Source organism: Mauremys mutica, chromosome 13 (assembly GCF_020497125.1).
Source record: "Mauremys mutica isolate MM-2020 ecotype Southern chromosome 13, ASM2049712v1, whole genome shotgun sequence".
Classification (NCBI taxonomy): Eukaryota; Metazoa; Chordata; order Testudines; family Geoemydidae; genus Mauremys; species Mauremys mutica.
In genome coordinates this window covers 12,117,531-12,144,339 of record NC_059084.1, presented here as the reverse complement: position 1 = coordinate 12,144,339, position 26,809 = coordinate 12,117,531, and the positions used below count along the sequence as shown (strand labels likewise).

The 26,809-nt window shown below is 43.9% G+C and overlaps 1 protein-coding gene and 2 long non-coding RNA genes across 6 annotated transcripts in view; 1 reads left to right on the top strand and 2 right to left on the bottom strand.

The window, feature by feature from the left end:
- Positions 1-49: 49 nt before the first annotated feature.
- On the bottom strand, positions 50-13,493 carry LOC123348009. Its single transcript, XR_006573143.1, has 3 exons — positions 13,090-13,493; positions 5,903-6,059; positions 50-2,708 (listed from the first exon to the last, which is right to left on the bottom strand). It is a non-coding gene; the product is annotated as an uncharacterized LOC123348009 (long non-coding RNA).
- LOC123348010 overlaps positions 12,962-26,809 on the top strand; it is a 47,611-nt gene continuing 33,763 nt past the window's right edge. The window contains exons 1-2 of the long non-coding RNA XR_006573144.1: positions 12,962-13,203; positions 13,811-13,952. This is a non-coding gene — a long non-coding RNA (uncharacterized LOC123348010). The remainder of the gene's footprint in view (positions 13,204-13,810; positions 13,953-26,809) is intronic.
- BMP7 (bone morphogenetic protein 7) overlaps positions 23,379-26,809 on the bottom strand; it is an 81,079-nt gene continuing 77,648 nt past the window's right edge. For all 4 annotated transcript variants that reach the window (XM_044985213.1, XM_044985214.1, XM_044985212.1 and 1 more), the window contains one exon: positions 23,379-25,750. In XM_044985213.1, coding sequence (XP_044841148.1) covers positions 25,601-25,750 — 150 coding nt within the window. In that variant the 3' untranslated portion in view covers positions 23,379-25,600. The remainder of the gene's footprint in view (positions 25,751-26,809) is intronic.

Here is a 26,809-nt window from a genome sequence, read left to right as displayed (position 1 = left end):
GTTATCTTTAATGTTCATTCAACTGAGAGGACTCGCTACGGAGCAAAGCGTGCAGCCTTCGCTCAGGCTGATGGGCATTATCTCACACAAGCATTTCCACTGAGTATGAGGAAGGGTTGCACAATGTAACCCTAAGGAGTCCATTACATGCATCCCTTCATTCTGTGGTGTTACACAGAAATACAGGGCCAGAATCTGCCATTGTTACAGTGGGTAGTCCCTTACTACACCGACAGTCCTGCTGATTTCAATGAGTCGACACCTAAAGTAAAATGCTAATGAATGTGAGCGGAAGTGGCAGAATCAAGTCCATAGAAAGAGTTCAGTTAGATCCTGGACTGGAAGATTAGGAGGTGATGGATAGAATCAGGATGGGAAAAGGTCCAATGGCTCAGAGTTTCAGTTCAATTCAGTGCCCCACTGAAGGAAAGTTGGCCAGGTCCATTTTCATTTCTGAAGTTTGTTGGGTTGCGGGAAGCAGCAGTTTGAAAAACCATAGGTAGCTAACTACATGATCTGCTTCAATATACATAATAGCAGTTAGCCACTGCCAAATAGGACAGGTTCAGAGTTTACACTCTCTTCTAATTCCTCTGCCCTCTCTCTCTCTACTGAAATCCATTTTTTTTCCTTTACAAAATGTTTTTTTGGGACAGTTTTCATTAAGGTTCAGGTCAGAGTAAATATGGTATTTGTTTTTACAGAGCTATCTTAATGGTACTCCCTGAAGCTTTTAATGACACAGCCAAATCTAAGGCGCTCCCCTTACTGTGACCCAAAAGGTGTTTGTGGTTCTCTTCAACTTTGCCTGTTAGGTTTATAGGCTACTAGAATATACAGAAATGAAGCAGATGCACAAAGTGTTTGTCTGTCTGTCTTCCCAGCCAGCTACCAGTGTCCTTAGGGATCAAAATCCTTACAGTTTGTGTAGTTCTGTCTCACACACTGGGGAATGCAAATCCCCCGAGTGAAAATCCTGCCCAGGTGGGAACTTTAGAGAAGGAGCCTTTATTTTTAAAAGGGTAAATTGTATAATGTTCTGATGCATAGAACTTTGATTAACTGATATCTCATGATAGGATTTAGGGTTGGTTATGACAGAGAGAGGGCAGGAGAGGCAGAGGTTGGGACTCAGGGTGGGTTTCTGACATAGGCAGGGGTAGTTTGGAGATCAGAGGTAAGGTGGCCAATATTCAATGCAGGTCTGGGATTGGGCATGGTCTCCAGTGGCAGTGTGACAAGGGAAAGGAAGATGGAGGTGAGTGTCAGTTTTAGACAGGAAGATGAATCAGGAGGCTAGCACAGGTTGGAGAATGGAAACATGTCCCTTGCACCAGGCTAGTGAATCACGTGAGCTGTTTTTAAATGGAAATTATTTGTGGGCAAGGATTTGAGTAGATTTAAAGGAGGATCAACTTAATTGGTCCTGGATAATAAAGACACTCATTCTTTCAGCTCATTTCAAATTATATTAAAGGCCAGAAAATTGTCCAGATGAGCAAGGATCAGAACAACAACAATTGCAAATGAATTTGAACCAAAGTAAGCATAGCAAAAGAGGTAACAACAAAGAACAGCAGTAAATGGATCTGTAAAATTTGACTCAATAATCAACGTAACAAAGAGCAGGAGCTCTAATAACATCCCCTGTCAATGATCTATGCATAAACATATATTAGGCAGAGTGAGAAAGGATGTAGAGATGAGGAGGGAAGAATAATATTTTATAAGAGTAGCATTTGGGGCCACAAATGGAAATTTCACCATGTTCCTCAGAACCCAGGAGAGAGCAGGAAAGAGGGATGGATGACACTTCTTACTGAACAGTGACCCCTTCTGACTGTCTAAGGGAATAGCATCTACCTGGGTTTGGGGGTCCACCCTTGCGGGATTCTACAGGGGTCCACCCATGATGCCAATGGAAGCAACAACAATAAGAAGGGAGGTGAAGGGGGGGTGGAGGATGGGATTCTCTGTGAATGAGCTGGGATGGTTTTTGCATGCAACAGAACAGGGGACGCACGCATTTGGTGCATATGTGTGGGATGTCAGGAGTATTTTACAGTAGTGTGAAGATTGGAAAGACAGAAAGCAGACACTCCCCAGAGGCCGGAGCTCTGATTAGCAAAGCTGCTATGAACTGGACAGGGTTTCTCTTACGTATGACCTGGCTACTCCTCCCGGTGCCGTCAGCTATCCAGCCTCACGGGATCCGAGAGCATTTTGTAGCAGATCAGCAAATATGGATAGCACTGGCAGCTGTGGAAGATCACGCAGATGCTCAGATGGCTTTTGGGTTGGGAACAGGGTTTCCCGTTGTGGCACGAGTCATAGTGCAGCCTGCCAGGCCCCTGTTTTGGGGCCTACCTGAGGGTAGTGTTCCTTCCCACACGTTGACTCACCCACCAAGACGTTAGCCAGGAACATGTAGCGCGCTCCACCCTTGCTTGCAGCTGTGAAGGTGTGAGCATCAGTGGCATCCACTGAGAAATAGCTCCCCTGGCAAAATTCAGAGCCCTGCTGATCCAAGGGCGTGCGTCAAAGTTCATCCAGCAGACTGCAGCAGAGTCTTTGGCCTTCTGAGGCCCACAGAGCCCATGCTGGAGGGATGCCCAGGCTATGGTCTCTGACGGCACTTGTTCCCCAACATGTGTCTCAGCAAAGCTTCCTCTTCATCCAAGCATGACGCTGACACATGAGAATGGGTCCTAAAATAAAATTAAAGGAAATATTGCAATGAACAGGTGTTTCAAATTGAAAGATAGAAACACTTTGATTTTTTTCAGATTTTTTTTTTTTTGGAGGGGTAAGGGGTTTGACACGAATCCTTTGGGAAAAGTGACCTAAATTTGCAAAAATTTCAGCCAAAGACTTTCACCCACTTCCCCTCATGCTCCTAGACTGGCCTCCTGCCACACTGCTAGAATGCCTGCTCCTTTGCTGACCTGCTCTGTTTTTCCCTCAGATACTCGTGTATCCTGTAATTTGTCATCAGCAGCACTTCATCCTCCAGCTTTGTGAAGTGAAAGAGGGCGTGGACGCCATGGTATGCAGCTTCTGATGGTACCACCTCACACCCTGCATAGGTAGGTCCCGCCACCTGGGTCCAGTTGGCAGGACATGGGCCACAGTGCCCCTCAACAGCAGGGCCGGCTCTAGGCACCAGCGCTCCAAGCATGTGCTTGGGGTGGCACTTTCCAAGGGGCGGCACTCCAGCTCCAGCGGAGGTGATCTGCGGCGGTGGGGGGCACAGGGAGGGCTGCAGGAAATGACCCGGGGGGAGGGGCCGAGGAACCGCTCCCCCCCAGCTCACCTCCGCTCCACTGCCGCCTGATCCCCCGAGCGCGCCGCCGCTCCGCTTCTCCCCCCTCCCTCCCAGGCTTGCTGCGCGAATCAGCTGTTTTGCGGCAAGCCTGGGAGGGAGGGGGGAGAAGCAGGGCGGCGGCGCACTCCAGAGGGGAGCTGCGGCAGTGGGGGGCGCAGGAAGGACTGCAGGAAGTAACCCTGCTGAGGAACCTCTCCCCCCCTCCCCTCCGCCTCCTTCCCCGAGCGCACCACCACTCCACTTCTCCCCCCTGGGAAATGCGGCATGCCCAGGGGAGGAGGCGGGGCTGGGGATTTGGGGAAGGGGTTGGAATGGGGCGGGAAGGGGCGGAATTGGGGCAGCGGCAGAAAACTTGGAGCCGGCCCTGCTCAATAGGATCCTGCCATGTGAGGGCAGAGGATTCTGTGACTGTCACTCAGCAGCATCCTAAGGAGAGAATGAGGGAGCAGTGATTCTCTCCAGATGCCGATTTCATTTTGTTGGTCAAGCTGTCACCAGGGAGTCATTTACATAAGAGGCGGGGCCATGAAAATAGGTGAGCAGAAGGCAAGCCGACACTGGATAAGGTACTTCTTCCCTGTCTCTTCATTCCATTGCTTCAGATATCTGGGATGCACTGTGAAGGTTTCCCCTGGTGTTGGTACAGGCAGCTCTCTCACCTGTCTCAAAGGCAATCCAGATTTGGTGGGAGACTGGCTGAGACCAGAGAGAGACACCAAAATCATCACTGGGCGATTTTTTTTATAGAGGAAAGCCAACTGCGCCCCTCATATGTAGACATGCATGTGCTGTTGTCCAGTGGGACAACAACCTGGCCAGTGTGGGACCCTTAATGAATGGAGGAGGCAACCTAATGACAGAGGTGGAAAAAGCTGAAGTACTCAATGCTTTTTTTGCCTCAGTCTTCACAGACAAGGTCAGCTCCCACACTGCTGTCCTGGCAACACAGTATGGGGAGGAGGTGAGCAGCCCGCAGTGGTGAAACAACAGATTAAGGGCTATTTAGAAAAGCTGGACATGCACAAGTCCATGGGTCCAGATCTAATGCATCCGAAGGAGCTGAGGGAGTTGGCTGATGTGATTTCAGAGTCAATGGCTATTATCTTTGAAAGCTCATAGCGATCGGGCTCCCACTGGCCACGGTTCGCCGCCCCAGGCCAATGGGGGCTGCAGGAAGCAGTGCGGGCCGAAGGATGTGCTGGCCGCCCTTCCCGCAGCCCCCATTGGCCTGTAGCGATGAACCACGGCCAGTGGGAGCTGCGATGGGCCGAACCTGCAGACGCGGCAGGTAAACAAACTGGCCCAGCCCACCAGGGGCTTTCCCTGAACAAGCGGCGGCCTGACTTTGAGAAGCACTGCCCTATAGCACCTCCTGCTAGGAGATACTGGGACTGGAGTAGCTGAGAGCTCCTTCATGGTTGGCCTTCATCCCTCTACACATACCAGTCCCCAGTGGAACACCATTCCCCACTGTGCCCCTCCTGGGATTCCATTTCTTGAGACCATTCTCCTGGACTTCAGGACTCACGTCTGTATATTCTGCCCTGACTAAAGAATCCCAGCCCTGCCCCTCAGAGGCCAAATTTTCCTGAGGGGGAAAGGAGAATGCAGAATTCAAATTCATTCAACCTGAGACTTCTTCCTTCTCCTTTACCCTTACTTGTCCCCAAAATCCTGTTCCTCTGCTTGGACCCCAACCATGCATTGGAGGGAATCAAAACTGTGCTTTCTGTCCCAAAGTGTCATGCACTTGCCACTATTCCATACAAAGCCTCTTCATCCCAAACACCTACCAGAGATGACTGGATGGGAGGTGAATTGGCCATTGCAAGGCAAGGCTCTCCTGCAGGGTGTTCCCATGGTTTCCTTTTGGTGAGGAAGAGGCTTTACTCGGGAAGCCAGAGAAGAGTCTCACGCTCCTCCAGCATTTGATGTCTGTTTCTTTCTATGTCTCTTTTAATATGAACATTATACTGCATGAGTCGGGGCTTAGAACTCTTGAGTGGCCCCTTCTCCGATTGGTGGGGTGTAATGAACATTCATGAAGGCAAAACTCCTCCCATGTTTTAAGTTTTCACTGGGCTAATGCCATCTGACCCTTGCCTCATTTCAGCTAGTCTATTTCCCCTCTCTCCTTCCTTTCCCATCACTACCACTAGAGGGTGACATCAGTGGGGCCAAGATTTTTTAAATGGTTGCAACAGCATTTCCACTTCTGTTTTGAAAATGGATTTTTTTACATTTATGAAATTGGCAGATTTTAGAACTGTTTTGAAATCAGAACAATGATTCCGATTCTTATTTTATTTTTGAAATTGAAATATTAATTTTTGTAAATTATTCTGCAGAATATTTGGAAAATGAAAAGAGCAGTTACCAAATGTCCTAAGATGTACAATGCTCTTGAGTTTGCAAAACATTCTGCAGAAATGTTCTCATTTCTCCAGCAGCTCTCAGGCTACTCCCGCACCTGCCCATGGATGTTAAAGTTAACGGAAGTTATCAATGTCAGTCACACACACATAGCTGGGATAATGGGCTGTACAATTTTCTTGCCCCGGAGTTTCCAATTCTTACCATGACAAGAAGAAAATAGCTCTGTTAATAAAATGCAGTTGGCCTCTTTCCTTGTGAATTTCATCCTCGTTTGCATAGGCAAGGCATCAAGCATGCAGGCCTGCAGCTCATAAAACTTCTTTCTGGCTGCACTCAAGAAGGACCTCCCAGTACATGGCTTAAAAATGGACAGCAAAGGAAAGAGAAAGCAGTTGGGATGGTTGTTACCATGTATAAATTATGCATATTTCCTTTAAATGCCTCAGACAGTTTTTCAAAGGAGAATGCTTGTGGTGCTGTAGGCTAAAGGACAGTTCCATACCAGCTACAAAGTTCTTCAGATCCAAAGCAGCAGTAAGAAATTGACTTACCCGTGCATACTTTGCATCACTTGTCTGCACTTAGAGAGCAACCTTAATTAAAGGGCAAGCTCCTATGTCAGAATATGATAAGTTAAAAGAAGAGTTGCTTGGTGGACCTAGCTCCCAGGAAAACACTGTAATAATGGGCATAGAAAGTATTTAATTTTCTCAATCCTACCACCTAAACCCTCTGTAATGTGCCAATACAGGCTAGCATAAAACTGATGTTTATCTCTCTCTCAATCTGCAACATGAACTGTGTGCAGAAATGATTGGGAAAAGTGCAACCTGACCGTATAAGTATTATTTTATAAATAAGGTCCGTTTGTGGTAGTTAATTGGATACACATTTTGCTAGATTCATGGAACGTTTAAAACTCTCATATCCAAACTGACTGAGTTCACGTTACAGCCCCCAAAGTACCAAGGGCCATTTGCCTTGCAATGTCAGACCTTGGGTTCAGAAATTTAGCTTGGGGGCCTTTAAGTACATTGCTTTTTTGCCCCCCGTAATAGAGATTGATTTAGTGTATGTTTAATGGTCCCATAAATCACTCAACATGCCCAACTCACATACAAATTCCTCCTTCTCCCCACCCCCACCCCCAAAAAAAAGCTTTCAAGGAAGCAGATGCCTAGTTCTTGGAACCCATTTGCCTTGCTTGCAATGTATGTATGAAACCACCATTTCAAGATCTTCTTTATAAAAATGTTCTGCTCTCCCGGATTTGAATGTTGGTCATTTTCTCTGGGATTGCTTTCTTACTATGCCAAGTTAAACTGGAGCTTTTCCCCCCTCTGTGCCCATTCTGTCCTAGTGGCTTGTAGATTTGTGATAAATTCATTGTGGGTGCCTGCAGTTCAACATTAAGGAAAAGAAAAAGCATAAATTAAATTGCATTCAGTCTTGTGAAGATCGATGTTGTGTAAAGCAGTGTGCTATCTAATGGCGTAGGTCATTTTTCATTACCCCACTGAGGATGTAGCTCAAAGCAGAGGATTATAGAAACTCATTTCCTTTGGTTAAAAAAAAAGTTCACGTTCAATAAACCCAAGAGCTATGATGCAATGTGGCCCTCAGAACCCTCAGAGTATAGCTGTTAATAGCTTCCTTTCCCAGGACGCGGTTTACCCCGCTCACTTATCAACTTTGATGCATTAGTAAAAGAAAGTATCAACCCCTCATAACTCTCAGAAATGATACAATACATCACTTGAAAGTAGGTGAGGATCAACACATTGTTAACTGTTTGATCTCTCAAGTCAAAATTAATGATAGGTGTTTTGCACAAAAACAAAAATGAATGTTAAAAGCCTATTTACGTTAACTAAAGACATCCATACAACATCAGGGTTGAATTGGAGGTGATTTCCTGCAGTGCAGCTGTTATAAGTTTATCAGTCTGCGGGTGGCAGTAACCAGTAATTATAACCAGATTGCAGGAGGGGGAGAAAGAACTTATTCTTAAATAGAAAATGTAACTGACCAATTAACTAGGAAAGCTGATGGTGAGTTAAGAGGGCACAGTAATACTTACTAGAACTTTGACAAGACTGGAGGAAACCGAGATTCTGTATGTTTAAAGGAATGGGGCAACTCGGTAGATTTAACTGCTGGCCAGTGGGAAACCCAGGATCATAATAATTAAGAGCAGATCTTTGCTTTCTTGCACTCTCTCAACATTTACACAATACTGATAGTTAATAAGTAATGGCATTAAGAAATGACTTCAGCTTTCTCCATCAAGACATTGCCACAGGCTGTTGACGAACGTTTAGTTCATTCTCTTTTGACGTGGGATGGAAATGTCTGAAAGTTGGCACGTATTTTAAGCAGAAGAGTGATTGAAAAGATTCCAAGAAATATCTCTGAAGAACTAAAGTGAAGTGCATTATTGCAAGATAATGCCCCTGGACAATCACAGTCTGTTAGATTTTAATGCATCTTGAATTACTTCCATCCGCAGCTAATCTGACCACTAGAAACATTCATTTTTGCAGTACCCTCTAATTTTTTGGATCTGTGTGTGGGCAGTATCTGCTGGCACTAGTATGAATGTTTCTTGGATGGAATTAGAGAAAACAAGACAAGTTTCAAAGCATTTTCAAGATTTTTTGGACAAATGGGAATTTAGTAACATTCTGGGATAGTAGGAAACTGTGCAGATCATGTAGGTCCATTCCAGATCAGTATCACAGAATGATGGAAAGGAGAGATGGAAAAGTCCTGTTAGGTCATCTAGTCCCTGGGAGCCTATTCAACAGTCTGTTAGATCTCCTTGTTCTTAAATTTCCAGATACTCAGTACATCTTGTGCAGGGCTTCAGGCACTTTGAGTAAATCACAGTCCAAGTTGCATCTTACAGCAACAACTGGCTTCTCAGCTTCCATACCCTCCATTTTCAATTTCTTTGCCCTAGACACACCTGATGGTTTATATAAATGGATAAATCAGTTTAAGACCCAGCTGGAACTTTGTCCCATCCCCAAACTGAACCAAACATGAGGTAACAGTTTTGGTAAAATTTGTAAAACTAGCCTCCCTACTAATGTACCCAAAGGCCCTGGCCCCCAACCCACTTCTCCATCTTGCTATTTTGGCTATCATTTTCTTATGTTCAAACCAAACGCCTGAAGCCTTCAGCAGTGGTGGATCTTTATGGTGTATTTTATGGCAAGCTGGTAGAAAAAACGTAAGTTCGATTTCAGCAGGAAATATTGGAAAAACAAAAATTGGCTATTTTTTCCAAAATTTCTCTTGAACATTTTTGTTTCTGATTAAAAAAAAAAATACTTAAAATCCCTTTTTTATTTTTGACAATTATTTTTGGTTAAAAAAACCAAACATTTTTACAGAAAACTGAACATTTTTACAGAACCATTTTCAATTTCCATTTTTTTCATTGAAAAAAAATCAGAAAATGTTGACAAAATTGAACAAGTTCATTTTGGTCAGAAAACCATTTTTCATGGAAACAAATGTTTTAAATAAAAAATGTCAGCCAACTGTAATTTGCCACTCCCCAAATTCCACTCAGCAAAAAAGCTGCATTTCACTAAGCTCCAGATAAAACATATATTGCTAGAAATGTGTGAGCTAAATTCTACCCTGGCATAAGTGAAAGCTACTCCCAGGGTTTTCAAGGGAAATTGATCTTGCTATAGGCTGAAGGAACTTTACCTGGGGTGTAACAGCAGAATAGCCATACTCTTCCCTATGTCTCCCCTCAAGAACGTAAAAGGTTAAGTGTCTCTCTCAGGCAAGAGAGAGTCAAAAGAAGGGACAAGACCACCTCAGGATAAGCAGGTCCAAATGGAGTTTGGAAGCTAAGGTTGGTTTGTTTCCTGCTTTAGGGTTTGTTATGTGAATTAAGAATAAAGGCAGATCCCTGAAAAGGGGGGGGAAAGGAGAAGTTTGGACAATATCCACTTGTGTGCTGTGTTAGAAGTGGGATGTGGACACCATCTGTTTGCACATCTGCTTAGTTCGGGGCTGAATTTGGTTCATTGTGTCCCAGGCATAAAGTAGCATTAGAATTCCATCATACATGTGGGTCGCTAAACTAATAAGGACTGGCCCCACTACAAGTCTAAAGGTAGCATAGGTGAAATTTCCACATTTGTTTAATATTTATACATGCCATGATATGGATACAAACCCTACAACCATTGCCCTGAAAAGACACATTCAACAAGGAAATGTCACCCAGTCAGTCAGCATGGCCATTCTCCATTCTATGGTGTTGCATCAATTTGAATGAGCATAAAGGGTCATCTTATCATTTATGCTGTGGCCCCTTTACACCAATTTGGCAGCACAAAAAGACCCTACGGTAAATGAAGATCAAGTCTATTGTGGTCACCATTTAAAAAGCTATCATTCACTAATGCTTGCTTACCCAGTGGTCTCTAAGATATCATATATTCCCTCATTCTTGGAATACAAATCATTGCAGTGGCTCGGACACCACAGCATGGGAACTGTTGGCAAATGTTGACTGACCATGACCACTGTACCAGCTCCCTTTTCAATAAAACTAATAAAAATGAGATGAGCCATCACCTAATGGCCATCTCTACAGTAAGGAAACACTCTGGACTGAGCTTGCCAGGATACAGAATGTGACACATTTCAAATATCTGGAGAGAGCAATTACTCAATATAACACCTTAAATAAGAGAGAAAGCATCCTCATTGGCTACTGAGGACCAGTGGGATTATGGGACTGCAGCCAAATGGTTTGGCATTTTTGAGCTCGTCTGATTTTTTTCCTTCCAAATGCCACTGTTTATGTGACATATTCCAGGCAGTGAGGTTATTACTGTGAGAACTGTACTAATCAGGACCTACAGACAGGGGTGCTGGAACAATTTGTATAGTGGGGGTGCTGAGAGCCATTGGACCAAACTGTAAACCCAGTATATGATGGAAACCAATTCAAGCCAGGGGGTGCAGTAGCACCCCCAGTTCCAGCACCAGTACCTAGACACACTTGACGCTTGACCTCCTGGCTAATTACTCACCAGATGGCCGTAGTTATTTCTCACCAGGCTCCTGGCTTATAGGGTGTTTGTCTTTCCTTCTTAAATGGCTTACAATGCTTTGGGGTCAGCAATTTCATACTCACAACAATAGTGTCCAATAACTGCATGTTCTGACTTACTACACGCAGTACTAATGCTTTTGCACTTGCAATAGCCTCTTTCGTCAGATAAACTCAAAGGGCTTTAATTAAATAGCATAGCCTCTCAACATCCTTGTGAAATGGGAAAGTATTGTTACCTTAATTTTACAGAGGGGAAACTGAAGCACCGGGAGGCAATGTGTCTTGCCCATACAGTGCATCAGTGAAAGACTCAAGACCAGAACCCAGGTATTCCCTCTTGTCATGTCTTCTTGCTTAACCTATTGGATTCAGGTGAGGTGTTGCTTGGTGCAACAGCAGTTTGTATAAGAGCATTGGAAACACTCTTTCTATTGTATTCATTATCTGCTGAAGGGGCATCTGGGATTTTCACGCAGTCTTTATACTCACAAAACTATAATTTAAAAAATAAAAAGCAGCTTCAGACTCTGGAAAAGCTGATCTACCTAGGAGAAAGCCAGAGGAAAATCCATAGTGCACCATAAGACACGCACTGAGAAACATGGTGAACAAATAGTTAAGCAGTTCATAACCAGAACACAACTGACACTCAATACCCCTAGACCTCAAAGTATTGAATTCCTAAATGTGGAATCCAGATGCAAAAATGACAAAGACCTCCTCAAAGTAACCCTAATCATACAAGCTATGGATCTAAAGGAAAATGAGGAAGCACCCAGGAGGCTGATATAGAAGTGGGTGAAGGATAATGCAGCCCACAATCATATTTTCCAAGAATATGAAAGAAAAGGACAGTGTGACTAGTGTTAGCTCCACCTTTCCAAGGTGAGGCCCCAATCCTACAAACACTTACACATGTGTTTAACCACGTGATTAGTCCCACTGCTCTCCTCGCAGGTTTGGACCTTAGCACTTATCAGAAAACTTGGCAGGTGAATATCTCAAGAACGATCATAGGTCAGCAAAGGGATTGTAAGATTTGCCTTTAGTAGTGGCAGGCAAACCAATTCTCATGGAATAACAGTGGCTCCCATTTACCTAGTGTCTTTTAGTAAAAAGTATCCCAAACGCATTACTAGCCATACAAAGAGGAATTATTGCCACATCACTGAATGCACTGACAATGAAGATGAACTACAACAAGGATCATATTCACAGAAGCTTAGGTATGCAATTGTGCCTGTTGAAAAGCATGTGCAATTCCACATACAAGTCTCACAAAAAATTAACATAGATTAATGCAAATGGCTGAAATCTCCATTCACTCAATTGTTGCAAATTAAGCATACACAACCAGATGTGCAATTGTATATGCAACTACATGCTTAAACTCTGAAACTCTGGCACCAACTATTCAACAGTGCACAGCAATGTAGGACAGGGAGTAAAAAAGAAACTACATCCAACTAAAACTACAAAGTTAATTTTAAGTTGGGAGACTCTAATTACCCCAAGCAGAATTTAGCCAGAACACTGGGGCTGACATCCCTATTCTTGCAGAAACCTGGTGACCTCTTTAATAAGTTGATCAGGACCTCAATTTTATTGCTTTTTCCAAATAAGAACTGATCTAAACCTGAACTGAAGCACTAGCAGGAGTGTTGTAAGCAAGACACAAGAGATAATTCTTCCACTCTATTCAGTACTGATAAGGCCTCAGCTGGAGTATTGTGTCCAGTTCTGAGCACCACACTCCAGGAAAGATGTGGACAAATTGGAGAAAGTCCAGAGGAGAGCAACAAAAATGATTAAAGGTCTAGAAAACATGACCTATGAGGAAAAAAAAATGGGTGTGTTTAGTCTGAAGAAAAGAAGATTGAGGGAAGACATAACAGTCTTCAAGTATGTAAAAGGTTGTTATAAAGAGGGGGGTGATAAATTGCTTCTCTTAACCACTGAGGACAGGATAAGGACTAATTGGCTTAAATTACAGCAAGGAAGATTTAGGTTAGACATTAGGAAAAACTTCCTGTCAGGGTAGTGAAGCATTGGAACAAATTACCTAGGAAAGTTGTGGAATCTCCTTCACTGGTGGTTTTTAAGAACAGGTGAGCCAAACACCTGTCAGGGATTATCTAGATCATACTTAGTCCTGCCTCAGTGTAGGGAATTGGACTAGATGACCTAACAAGGTCCCTTCCAGTCTGACATTCTTATGATTTTTAAGGTTCAAATCTCAGCTAGCATTTCTTTACCATTATATAAATTATTGCACTACTGTGCACTTACTAGTACTCACCAGGGGAGCTGTACCTTTAGGAGGTTCAATTCCCAGTTTAGACCTGTGCCTGATTTCTCCCACTCCCTCCAGATCACATGACTAAGGGCTAGGAGCAAAGCCTGCTGGGAAGAGGTAAACGTGATAAAAGGCAGATCCTGGCAGGCTTAGCAGTGATGGTGGTTTTCTAGTGGCTGGGTAAGGATTGTTAGTGATTTCTTGCAGTGAGGGAGCTGGAAAGACAGCCTGGAAGGACAGGAAGCTCTAGAGAGGCTGGTGTATGGGCTAGGCCTGGTGTTGTTCCCTACTGAGAGGGAACTTGGAGGCTAGATGTAAGGCCTGGGATACATGCCTGCTGGTGGGCAGGGCAATGTAGGAAGTAGCCTTGGCAAAAAGTGGAGAGAATGGGCATCTGGATGTGGGTGTGGATGGCTGTTTCATCAATTTTCTCCTTGGGGCCAGAGCCAGGGCATGGGCTCCCTTATGTGTCAGCTGTCCCACCTGGAAGATGTGAGCTGCTAATCACTAGTGAATGAGGGGCAAAGCACTGTTGTAAATCCCTGCCAGCTGGGGCTGAAGGTTGGGACCCTGAACAGAGTCCTGCACTGAGGAACAAATTACTACTGAACTGCTTAGCCTGTGATGGGCAGAGGTTGATCAGTGGAGCCCTGTGCTGTGGGATGAAGGCTGTGCTTTGTCTAGGGACAGAGATTTACTGTCTTGGACTTTATTTACCTGGCAGTGGAAGGACTTTCCCTCTATCTGGAGGACCAAACCACTAAAATTATCCACCTGAATCATCCTACCATGCTGGGAAAGACACTGTGAAGCTGAGACAGAGTAGGAAGAAGCTGAGGGATGGTTCTGAACCTGATGTTGCAGAGGTAAGCTTTATCTTACATGCTCCCATTAAAAAAAAAAAAACTACAGATTTTAAAATAACTGCCCAAAACATCACAGTAGAGCTAAGGGAAGTTACAATACTTTAGGCCAGGGTGGCCAACCTGAGCTTGAGAAGGAGCCAGAATTTACCAATGTACATTGCCAAAGAGCCACAGTATTGTCAGCAGCCCCCCTCCAAGTGCCTCCCCCCTCCCTCCCTCCAGTGTTTGGTGGTGTGCAGGAGGCTCTGGGGGCGGAGAGGGATGAGCGAGGGCATGGCAGACTCGGGAAGGGGTGAAGTGGGGGCAGAGCCACGGGTTGGGCAGTGAGCACCCCCCAGCACATTAGAAAGTTGGTGCCTGTAGCTCCAGCCCCAGAGTCGATGCCTATATAAGGAGCCGCATATGAACTCCTGAAGAGCTGCATGTGTCTCCAGAGCCCCAGGTTGGCCACCCTGGCTTTAGGCCGTTACTGTAAATTACAGTAGGAATGGTGTTGCAAGACTGAAACCAGGAAGACAAGTGATGTTTTCATGGCACCTTCAGTAACCAGCAGCAGGGTTTCCTTGATGAATTTCTGAGGCTCCTGTGTCTAACTGGGGCTGTGACCCTGCAATCTGATGGCTCTGTTCTGACCTGTCATGATCAACTTGCAGGATCAGGGCCTTGGGTTGAAATATCACAAGAAACAGCTTTCTCTTGTGACTGTTAATCCAATTTTGCAGACTAGATAGACTCTCCAAGGCAATTAAAAATGCGTAAGTGAATGACTCTGATGGAGGCAACTAATGCCTGCCCTGGAGAAGGGCTGTGAGGTGAAGCTCCGTATACCAGGGGAAAGGCACAGAGAGGTGGAGCTGGTCAGGAAACTGAATTTTTTCCTATGGAGAAATGTTGAAGGAAAATCTTAGGGGGAAAAATGTGTTCTTTGCTGAGAGGAAACTTCAGAATAAGCTATTTCATGTCAGATTGACCCTTTAAAACACATTTCACACAGTCAAAACAAGCTTGCTTTTTTTTTTTAATTTGAAACTAAAATTTCAAATTTTGAGGAAATTGCCCTATTCTCATGAAAAATTCTGTCTGTGAAATTACTTTTGGATCTAGAAAACTTCTGCATGAAAAATTCCAAGCAGCTATAAAAAGGACCATTGAGGGCCATTCTGGGCCAAGCCACCAAGGACTATAGGAGCCCTCTTACCACTGAATCTCTAACTCATACTGGGCTGTTCCATGCAGATTGCCAGAAAGGTGGAAACTCCCAGCTAAGAACTGTGAGACATGGTCTTTATTGTTGTACCTTTATTGAAGCTCATGAAGTTAGTGCCACTTCTGCCTTCTCAGTCAAGGATACGGTGCCTCTCTGCTAGTGACTGAGTTCAGTTGGAAAGACTGCCCAAAAAATGTCAGCTGAAAGCACAATGTATTGTGGGTGATACTATGGAAATAGCTCTTTTGCTGGTAGTCCAAGGTAGTCAAAGGTGATGAACATGACTTCATACCCACGGCTTGGGCATGAGTAACTGGTTCAGTGCACTTCCATGTCTGCCATTAATCTTCAGACGTAATGACTAGCATGGTATTTTCCATTTCCAGGTCTTGTTTGTACTGGCCCGGTTTAAAATACTTTGTGTAATTATAGTGGTTCCTACAGTCAAACTGCTAGGGCACTGTATGGTGTCTGGCTGTTTCTTCTTTAGCTAGCAATTTCAGTAATGACCATAATTCATATAATCTGTCCTTGTGGCATTGTGGTTTTCAGAAGTATAGGGGCTCTTTCTGTAATTTAGCCATATCTATATATAGCTCTGTGGCTATCTAGATATTCTAAATGCGTCGCTTAAAATAAACTCGACCGAGAAATTCCACTCCCGTCACCACAAGTGTTTTCTGATGGTGCCTCTCTTTATGTAAATGCAATCAAGTAAATGGGTTAAGAAAATGGAGGGATCGGAAGGGTAAAATCTCAGAAATTTGCCTGGTCTGTTACCTGGACTAGTTAGTTCTCTCCAGAGAAATCACTGGACTCGTTTCTTCAGGAGAACAAGAAGAAAATTCCCCTCCCTAAATGACCCATTTACTGCTCTGAGCGTTGTGGGCCTGGTTTTTTCCCCAAAACTGAGAAACACAGACAGAGGTGGGGGATATCAGGCCACCGTCCTCATCTGGAGACTATGAAGTTTAAGTCCTGGAGAGGGCAGCTGTGGGTGTCTTGGGGAGGAAGGGGTTCTTTCTGGAGGAGACTTGGCTCCGGTTGAACGTGAACTTACAAGCAAACCTGTGGAGACTGGACCAATGTCAATCCCTGCAAAAAGGATACTGGATGGTTCATTCTGCCACGTGTATGTTAAGGAAGATTTGAGGGCAGGGTGGGGGGTTAGCTTAGCAATCTTCTCTGAAAGATCGAGAACAGCAATAGAGAGGACTGCCTTCATACATGCAAGCCTACAACACTAGGCCCACAACTGTGCTGGATTGTAGGCAAAAATGGGCCAGCTTTCTAGATTCATAAGCCACTTCATACTGAATATGACAAGTCCTTATTCAATTTTCAAAAGAGATCTGGAGTGTGAAGCTGCTATCATGTGAACCAGGGTAAATTAGGAGCTAATCTATTAACATCACCCAGAGTTACCCCAGTGTAAAACTGGTGATGAACTGGTCTTCTGTTTGCTTTGATTACAACCAAAGCGGACTGAAAGAAGCATTTAAGGCAGATGCTGTAGACATGGATGTAAAGTATGGGATTATCAATTACTGATGCAAAAAATCAAGGCATCTCCCCCCCCCCCCCCGCTGCTTCTGTTTTGAACTGGGGGAAAACTGCAGTTTAATCACTTATTGATTTAGTAATGTGGAATCTCACAGGTTTCTTCATGTGGGGAAAGGGCTTATGATGTTGCAGTAAGAGAAGATATTCAGTCAGTGTGTCTGATGTGAAGGATGGCCTTGTGGGTAAGGGAGTGGCCCGGGATTTAACAGATCTGGGGGTCTATGCCTGCCTCTGCCACCGACTTCCTTTGTGACCTTGGGCAAATCACTTAGGGTGGGATCCACAAAGGGACTTATGCAATGCTGAGTGTCATGGCACCTAAAAAATCACAGGAAGGACATTGCAATACACAAAGTCTGAGTTAGATGCCTAGGTTCCCTATACAATGAATGTGGGGAGAGAGGTATCTTTGAACAAGATCCACAAAAGCCAGCACGTTAGGTGAGGAGCTTCCTAAGCTAGCCAATGAAGATGTTGAGGAAAGGGGTGCGGGCTAAACCCTGCCCCTCTCTCTCAGAGATAGGTGCCTAAGCCTGGGCTGCAGGGAGACACCTAGCTCCACTAGTGATCCACAAACTGCCTGGAATCAGATGGCTTAGGTGCCTAAGGCATTTTTAGCCTCCCTCCACACAAAATAGGGGGAGGGGGGGAAGGTGTTTGGTGGCAGTGCTCACCTTATAATTGTTGGTCCAGTGGTTAGAGCATTCACCTAGAATGAGAGGAACCCTGGTTCAGTTCCCCCTCTTCTCTGTCAGATATGGCAAACCCCTGTTCAAATTCTTTCACCTCACATCTCAGCTGAGTGCTCTAACCTTTGAGTTGTGGGACATTCTGATGTTGGACTTCCTCAGTCCCTCCTGTTGCACTGTGAATAAATAATGAGAGTGATTGGAGCAGGGGGCTGGAGCAGACCCAGGGTGTCCCAACTCACAGGTGGATGCCCTAACCATGGGGCTACATAGTCCCATGGCCAGCAACAGGCTGTTCCACTGTGGATAGATATTAAAATAGTTACTGGGACAAAGGGTGAGAATAGGAATGACTCTAGTCCTGTCAATAGGACACCCACCTCTGAGATGGGAGACCCTGGGTCCAGTCCCCCTGCTCCAATTACTTGTTCATTAGTTATTCCAGTAAGGCAGTAAGACTTAATTGAAGGCTCTTGTAATTCTGAATCCATATGTGGGAAAGGGCAATTTTAGGCACCAACAGGCTCACTTCCTGGTGAACTTGCATACAGCATTGTTCCTGACGCTTCTAGGAGTCCTGAAGGGTAAACGGAAACAAAACCTCAGCTCCTCACTTAATCACCTGACTGCAGGAGCTGGGGCTTTAAGGAAAACCGCAAATATTGCGAGACTCTCAATACAAGCAGAAGGGTTATCAGTACTGGTGTGGGTTTCCATGCACCTGTTTGTACAGGTGAATCTATGAATGTGTCCATTTTGGGTGGGGGAGGCTACTACTATTGACTGTAGTGGGTTTTGTACCTGTATAACAAGTCCAGAACCTCACCCAAGTTAGTGGTGTTAACCAACCAAAAAAAAAAAAAATCAAGCAGCTTTGCTTTGTACACAAACACGAAGTAAATATGCAGAAGGGTAGATTCCATCCAAGGCTCCGCTAAGCAGTTACGTGGTTTTCCAAAGAAAGCGAACGGTCTGGCTCGCCTGCTCTCTGGGTAAGTGGTCAAGCCGCCACATTTTTAAAAGCGGCATGGCTACAAGTGTACTCAAACCACAGCAGTGGTTAGGACTTGCCACAGCACCCTAGGAGCTGGAAAACTCCTGGGCAGTGCCATGCGGAGATGAACATGAAATTAGTGCTGGACAAACAAACATCAAAAGGTTTGGAAGTTGACTTTGCTTTAGATAAGCACCAAGAGAGCTGGATGCATGCCTGGCTCTTTGAAGCTCCCTCCCTGACCTTCTCCTTGACCCTCCAATAGCTCCATTCCATTTTCCGCCCCCCTCATCTTGACCCTACACTAACCCTGTGAGTCTCCTTCACTGCCTACAACCCACCAGTGGTCTTTGCACCATCACAAGGCCCAGTAGCTCTATTGATAGCTATGCTTGGCCATAGCTGCTTTTGTATTGAAGGATTTGGAAGTCTGGTGTCATATGGCTCAGAGTTGCTTGTGCTCCCCGGAGCATATTAAGGTTTGTATCCATCAGCCATCAAGGAGCAGAGAGGAAACTGTCAAAGCTAATGAGCCCTGAATGGGATTGTGAAAGGGTGGAGGGTCGTGGAGTCAACTGACTCAAGATCATGCCACAGGGCTAAAAATGGAGTGTAGACATTTGGGCTCAGGCTGGAGCCTGGGGTCTGGAGCCCAGTGGTGGAGGGGAGGGAGGGAGGAAGTCTTGGAGCCAGCTCCAGTCTGAACCTGAACCTCTACACTGCTTTTTTTTAATTGCCATAGCGTGAGCCCCATGAGCTGAAGTCTGTTGACCCGGACCATGGTGTCTCGTTTTTTGTCTGCAGTGTAGACGTACCCTGAATGTATCCCCTACTCTGGGAAACAACCCCCACACCCTGCAGTTCTGCTGGAGATACCCTGCTGCCTCCTCCTTTGCACTGGCTTGCGGAGCAGAAGCTGTGCACCAGGAGGCGAGAACTCTGATCTTGAGCAAGTCATTTACCCTCTCTGTGCCTCTGTGAAAGGGGGCATAATAGCAGTGCCCTGCCTCAAGGGTTTGTGAGGATAAATCTGTTAAAGATTGTGAGGCACTTAGGTCCTACAGTTAATGGGGGCTAAAGAAGTACCTGAGGTAGATCTGTACCATTGTCACGGACAGGGGAGAGTGCCTCGCCCCTCACCTCAAGCACTCTGAGCAACTCTGAGAGTTTGTGCTGATACATTCTCATCTACTTCTCCACATCACCCCCTGCCTGAGGCTGCGTAGACCAGGCTCCCTACCAGTATTCATAGTTACATATCCTGTGCATGGTATGTGTGTATAGTACGGCACCAGCTTTTACAGCTGACGGCTCAGTAGTGATGTGAAACCAAAACTGCTGATAGGCTCTACCTGGAATTAGTGGTGTCGCTGAATTTTTAATTTCAGAAATAAAACAGCCTTGCTGTTAGGAAAACCAGCTGTTAAAGTCAATCTAGTCAGTGGGACCAACATCTGCAAGAGAACTCTACTACCAATCAGGCACCACAATGGATTTTTCAGAAGAGCTCATGATCTGACACATTGGTGGCGAACATAGGAATAAATCCACCAGCATTGAACCATTTGCCTTTATTAATCAGGTCAAAGTTCATACCACTTTGTCATCTGCTGTATGTTGATACTCCCTGCTCTGAAGCCAGGGCTGGCTCCAGGGGTTTTGCCGCCCTAAGCAGCCAAAAAAAAAAAAAAAAAGCCGTGATCGTGATCTGCGGCAATTCAGCGGGAGGTTCTTCGCTCCGAGCGGGAGTGAGGGACCCTCCACTGAATTGCCGCCGAATACCTGAAAGTGCCGCCCCCCTCCAGAGTTGCTGCCCCAACCACCTGCTTGATAAGCTGGTGCCTGGAGCCGGCCCTGTCTGACGCTATCACCAGCACCATGTTTTCTCCCCTTTTAAAAAGGGGGGAAAATGTGAACTCCAAACAAGCACCTTCAGGCCCTACACCATCATATTCCTTTTCACAGTTAGCCTGACTAGAGAAGTTGCATGTGCTGGACTAAAAAGGTAACAAAACCCAACAGTCAGGGCTTGATTTTAACTAAGTGCTGACAAAGCAAAATATGACTGATGCATTAATGCTCCCACAATCCCCACTTCCTTTAAGAGTTGCCTAAAATAAGACCATTAGCCCAGCATTCATGTTTTATCTAAGCTATGGAGAGCCTATTAACAATGAACACTGTTGTGACTGCTTCTGCAATCACTTTACTTCCCAGATTGGAAATGGAGAAGGGCATGTTTCTGATTATATCGACAAAGAGTCCTGTGGCACCTTATAGACTAACAAGGTGCCACAGGACTCTTTGTTGCTTTTTACAGATCCAGACTAACACAGCTACCACCCCCCACCCCCCCGATACTTTTCTGATTATATGGCAGTCTACACACACTGATATACAGTCAAGCCCCAAAACTCCCCGTCATCCAATCCAACAGAATATGCATTCCATGTAGACACCCAAGCTGACTCTTCTGGGACCAGGTTGATTTGAGCAAACCAACTGACAATTAACAAAGGGCCTAATCCTGCAAGCAGCTAAGCGTGTAACTCTGCTCATATGAGTATTGCCATTGGCTTCAGTGGAACCGCTCGTGAGCAAAATTAAGCACTTATGTAAAAGTTAGCAGGAAAGAGGGCTTAGGTTCATTCTTGTTTCATAAGATAAATTCTGCCCTAACTGATGATGATCTGTCTCGTCTCTGTATTTTACTTCCTTAAACATGTGACCATATCATGGTTCTCAGTGAAAGAAGGGACATTCATTAGATAGAATCAATAAAATTAATGAGATCCTAATGTCTGCATTAAGATAGCAAGGTACCAATACTCACATTTTAAAATTCTAAACCACCTCGCACTTACTATCAGCAAATAAGAGCCCTAGCAACAAACAAAGGAATGCATATGACAGAACATAATGTGTGTATTGAAATAAACCTTCATGTTCTACCCTTTAAAATCTGAGGTTATTTAGGTGTCAGCTGATGAGCATAAGTAGAGTGGGGGAGTGGAAATAGCACACATTTTTTAGCAGTAGATAAGTTATTTTTCTCTTTAAATAAAACTCAACTCTTAAAGCAATCATAATGACCCACTTGTGGTTCTCTTTGTACCCGGGTAATGAATGGCCATAGTGTTAAATTCCCATAGTTGTTGCCTCAAGCTCTTGTCAGTCATTACCTGATAAATAAAAACTTCAAACGGGCTTCTCTTTGCTTAATTGGGCTGACTTTCTCTCCAAGAGGAATAGCTAATATAGAGAGACTAATGTGTCCATGGCAACAATGGAAGTTGTCAATAGAAGTAGTTGGACGAACATACACTGTGGATGCAAATCGCTGACTCAAAGGCAGAGTATTTCTGGCTTTCTTCCATCCAAAAGTGTCTCTTCCAATTGCAGGCAAAGCTGAAAAGAGTGAAATAGAGAACTCTGGCTGAAATTCTGAAATCCTTGGCAGCAACAGGGATGTTACCTGAGTAAGGTTTGTAGCATCTTACCAGCCTAAGCACAATGACTGACTATAATGGAGCAGAACTAATGAATCTTCATGAAGCAAAAAATAACACCCTGGAAGCTCAGTAAGAAACGAACTTACAATAACTGACCTATATAATGTTCTAAATGTGCTTTATAATGTCATTAATCAGACAAATCTAACAACTCTGAAGCCTGTACTCAGTGGGGTTTTATGGCCAATGCCAGTTTATGGTAACATTCATATTTGTGTCAAGAATTCCCTTTCCAAAACAGTAGGTTCAGAGACAAAGCTGCAGTAGCACTGTGGACTGATGGGAGGCTAACAAACTGAGAAGTGGATTTTTGGCTCCCAGACAGGGGTTGCAGCTGCTGAGCATATATAATAAGTCAGTGGTTCTCAAACTGTGGGTCGGGACCGCAAAGTGGGTTGGGACCCTGTTTTAATGGGGTCACCAAAACTGGTGTTAGACTTGCTGGGGCCTGGGATGGGTCACGGTGCAATGAAGTTTGAGGAAACCCTGCTAAGTAATATGTGTGTGTATAGCAATGCTGAAGAAAAGTAGCATTTAAACATATAGGCTGGATCCTTCTCTCAATGAAGCTAGTGGCAAAACTTCTAGTAGGGTCAGATTCTCCTTTCACTGGAGTTACTCTGGAATTACACTAGTTTGTAAATGAAAAGAATCAGGCCCATATTGTGCACTAAGGAAAGAAAATGAAGAACCTCTTTCTAAATACCCAGAGCATATTTAGGCCCTGATCCAAAGTCCACTGACGTCAAAAGGAGTCTTTCCACTGACTCTTCGCTGAACTTTGGATCAGGCCCTTAAACGTTGAGGGGTTCCACTTTTTGTAGCTGTAGCCATATGAGACTTTTTGGAAGATGGTCATTTGTTTCAAGATCTTAGTGATTTCATCCAACAGGCCAGCAAATATATTTACATAAACTGGCATAATGCTGCACATAGTTCAAAGTACACAAGACCCCAGTAACCTCCATTGCAATGCAGTGTGGTATCAATAGTAGGAAACCTCATGCCAGCAGCACCTCTGAAATATGCTAAAACAATCTCAATTAGAAAATGTCAGTTTCTTGGCTGATAGGTTTTTTTTCCCCTTTCTTGTGCCTCTCTAATTTTATTGGGATGACTAAACTCTGAACTATGTTAGCAGTAAACAGAACTAATTTACCCCCTGCTTCTTTGAAACAGCTGCTGACAGCTGCACTATAATTCAATCATGGATCTTTGCAATGCAGCCTGCAAAATATATTCATATTTTTGTTTTTCCCTCTACTGTATTTATACTTCAGCAGCAGATATTGACCATGTGCCCATGATGCCAATGTACAGAAACTGGTGGACATGGAAGCACTGTTGCAGAATAGCTGACACTCACCATGAAATATTACTCACAACAAAATACCCTTTAGATTTAGTGGGAATAATCACACATACACAAAGTTGTTGGAATATCTTTTGTAAAGTCACAATGATTTATTCAACTACTTTGTACAAAATGCTTCTAACAACTGCTCTATGAAAAGAACCAGAAATGTGTACATATATTTTTGCCAACTGTTAATAAATATTTTCTTAAATAAGGAAACAAATGTTTAGAAGAGATGAGAATCATTTTCCTGAATGCGTGATTGAAAAGGAATTCAGAGATGGAAATAAATAATTTTTTTTCCCACTTTTGTGACAATTATTTACATAAAAATGTACAAAACAATGGAATTGATGTATAGCCTAGCAACAAAGATCCTGTAGTCATGTTTTTAAAAAACAAAAACAAAAAACCCCCGCAGGATATGTATATAGTACAGAGAGAGAGGGCAGTCAGGACTGAACCACAATATACCAGTACTTTTGGGCACTAGTGGCAAACTCAACCTTGACTACGTTAAAAAAATAATCAGCTCGGACCATCCAATCTTAACTTCATTGGTAGCACCTTAACTCCCTGTACAAGGTTCACAGACATCTAGAATAGGTTGCATTGGAGGCTGATACACATACAACATTGAGTGGCATTTAGGATTTTGTAGGCTTTTATGCATCTCTCCTTTAAAACAATGGACACACTGAGGCAGTTGCAGCCCAACCAACCTTTCTCTTTGACAGTTCATCTAAGGACTTCTCAGAAAAAGCTGAAAGACTATTTCAGCCACCATTTTGGAACGTGACCTAGTAAATATTGGGCCAGATTCTGATTTCAGTTAAATCTAGTGTAACAAGGGTTAGAGCCAAGTCAGACTCTTGATTCCCATTGTAGTTAAGTGTGATGCATTTGGCAATGCTGACTGGTGTTCAAGGGCCTGATCCAAGGCCCATGGGACTCCTCCTATTCTTCAACAGCCTAATCCTGCTGCTATTGGAACTCCAGTGGTAAAACTCAGATCTACTACAATGGAATTAGACTTGGGTCCAAAGAAACAAGCTCCAATTCATTGTATAGAGCTTTTGGGCTTGTTTTGTTGTGTTTTTCCTTTTTTTTAAAAAAAAAAAAGGGGGGGGGGGAGGGGAGAGAGCATCCGGTCTGGATTTCAACTGTGGCTTAAAAGTAAAAGAGCAGTTACTTATTCATAGAGCCAAGCAGTTTTCTTACTACAGATGAAACTGACAGTAAGATAGGAGTCACCCAGAAAATACAGACCCAGGGAACCAGGATTACAAATGTCATGGGTTTCTTTTCCCTATTAAGGACCTGATCCTGCATAGTGCTGGGTGTTCATTCAGCACCATCCTTGGCTTTCATCTCCTCACAGGATCAAGCCTACAGACTTGCAAAATTCCAGGGGCCTGATCTGCACCCATTGAAATCGATGGGTATTTTTCCTATGGGAGCAGGATTTTGAGCTTGCCTTTTATAACCTTGTAAGTGTTTGAGATGTCCAAGTGGAGAGTTGGGTTACCAAACTGTTTGGGCTTTATTTGCTATTATTTAAATTTTGCTTTTAGCTGTTTTAGTCCATAGTAAATGCAAATTCTTGTTGGTAGTTGAAATAGATATTATCTCAACATAGAAAATACATATCAAGATAATCTTGTTCTTTGGAGTTATTTTCTTCAATTCTTTCAATTCCAAAAGACATTTCTAGACTTGTCCTTTTTAATTTGAGTCAATCCAGCTATTTTTTGCTAGTGCAAAATTTAATAGTGAAAGTTCATGTACTTAGTCTTTTTCTCCTGATTATGAAGCTGGATAAACCAAGGGTTGGAGGTAATTCTTTAACAAAATATATCTTTTTTTTCCAGGCCCATTTTATTGTGAACAATTTAGTACAGGAAAAACAAATGTTTATTATTTTGTGCATAAACACACCAGATTCTCACCCTGGATGGATTTGTTTAAAAAAAGATGTTCACAATCAACACTGGTGAGTTAGCCATCTTCTGAAAGGCTCATTTGCAGAAGTAAGAGCAATTATTTTGGACGGGCTTGATTTTAAATAGTTCCTCTGGCTTGTTTCACTTAGCACCAGTTTGCAGAATCATGTCTATAATAAGCTAAACCAAACTTTACTCAAATGCCACTTGGAATCTAGAATTTGTTCCACTATCTCCTGTTGATTCTGCACCTTCAGAAGCGTGGTCCCTACAAACTTTTTTTTTTCTTTTTTTTAAGGCAGTTCAATGCAGGAGACTTAAACCTCTTTGCAAATCCATATCAAAACACTCTTTACAGCCACTTTTTTTTCCTTCCTGAAAACCTAATGGCAGCCACATGCCCGTACCACCATGTTCCTGTATTTTTTCAAGATAACATTGGAGCTGTCATCAAAATAGAGCACTGAGATGGCATTGAGTTGTGTAGGAGCACAGCATGGCTTCGGCACAGTTTCTGGGTTTATAAAGTGAACCTGGGAGAGGGGAAAGGAAACAATGTTAAGATAATTTTTTCCCTCCCTCTTTTTGGGCAAACCTTCCAACTTGTATGTATGCCTTTGGCACACTGACTTGTGTACACAAATACCTCACTGTACGCACACAAAAGGTGAAATTCACAGGCACACTTGGGCATGCCTAAATTGGGAAGATCTGCCTCTTCTTGGGTTTTTTATTTATTTATTTATTTATTTATTTTCCTTATAAGGGTAGTGCCGATGAAATCTAGTCAGCTGCCTAGACACTGAAGTCCTTTCTGTGTCCAGCGAAGAGTCGAGCACTGGATACAGGAAGGACTTTAGTGCATGCTGCTTCCGTATTGCTGCAACCCTGTGCTGGAGAGGATGTAAGGGAGTGGGGGCAGAAGAGCCTATCACCAATAAATTTGGGGAAACTGATTAGTTTTAAAATAGCTCTGACTCCAAACTTGAATCAAGCTCAGCCTTTTGTAGGGTCTCGGAGATGAGTTTCAACTAGAACTGGATGGGGGAAGGGGAAGTGATGGGGACTCTGCACATTTTTAACTTGTCTGAATGTTCCCCCTGCAAAAAAAACTTGGGCAAATTAAATTAAAAAAACCAAACCTCTAGTTTCAATTGCATTTCCAGCCAGTTAGACTCCTGGAGTCTTGTAGCTACGCAGCTAAGGAAGGGTGATGAAGCTCTCATTTGTTACAAACAGGTGGAAGTTCTCTAGGGTTGTGATACTTGATGGTGCTGTTTACTTGCCAGTTTAAATCTGGAAGAGTTAAGATCCTGCAGCTATTCCTCTTCATCTACTCTTGGGACCTGGTCCAAAGCCCACTGAAGCCAATGAAAAAGACTCCCATTGGCTTCAATCCTTCATGCACTTTGTTGGGAATAGGCAAACACACCCACTAACTGGAGTATACTTGGGAGATCAAGGAATCCTCCACCCCACTCTACTCTCCATCCATATGGGAAAGGAGGCAGAAGTAGGGCTGATCTGTACTGTTACAGCTCTAGAGGCCCCTCCCTAATCCACTCCCTGCAGTTGGATGCAATGGATCTCCA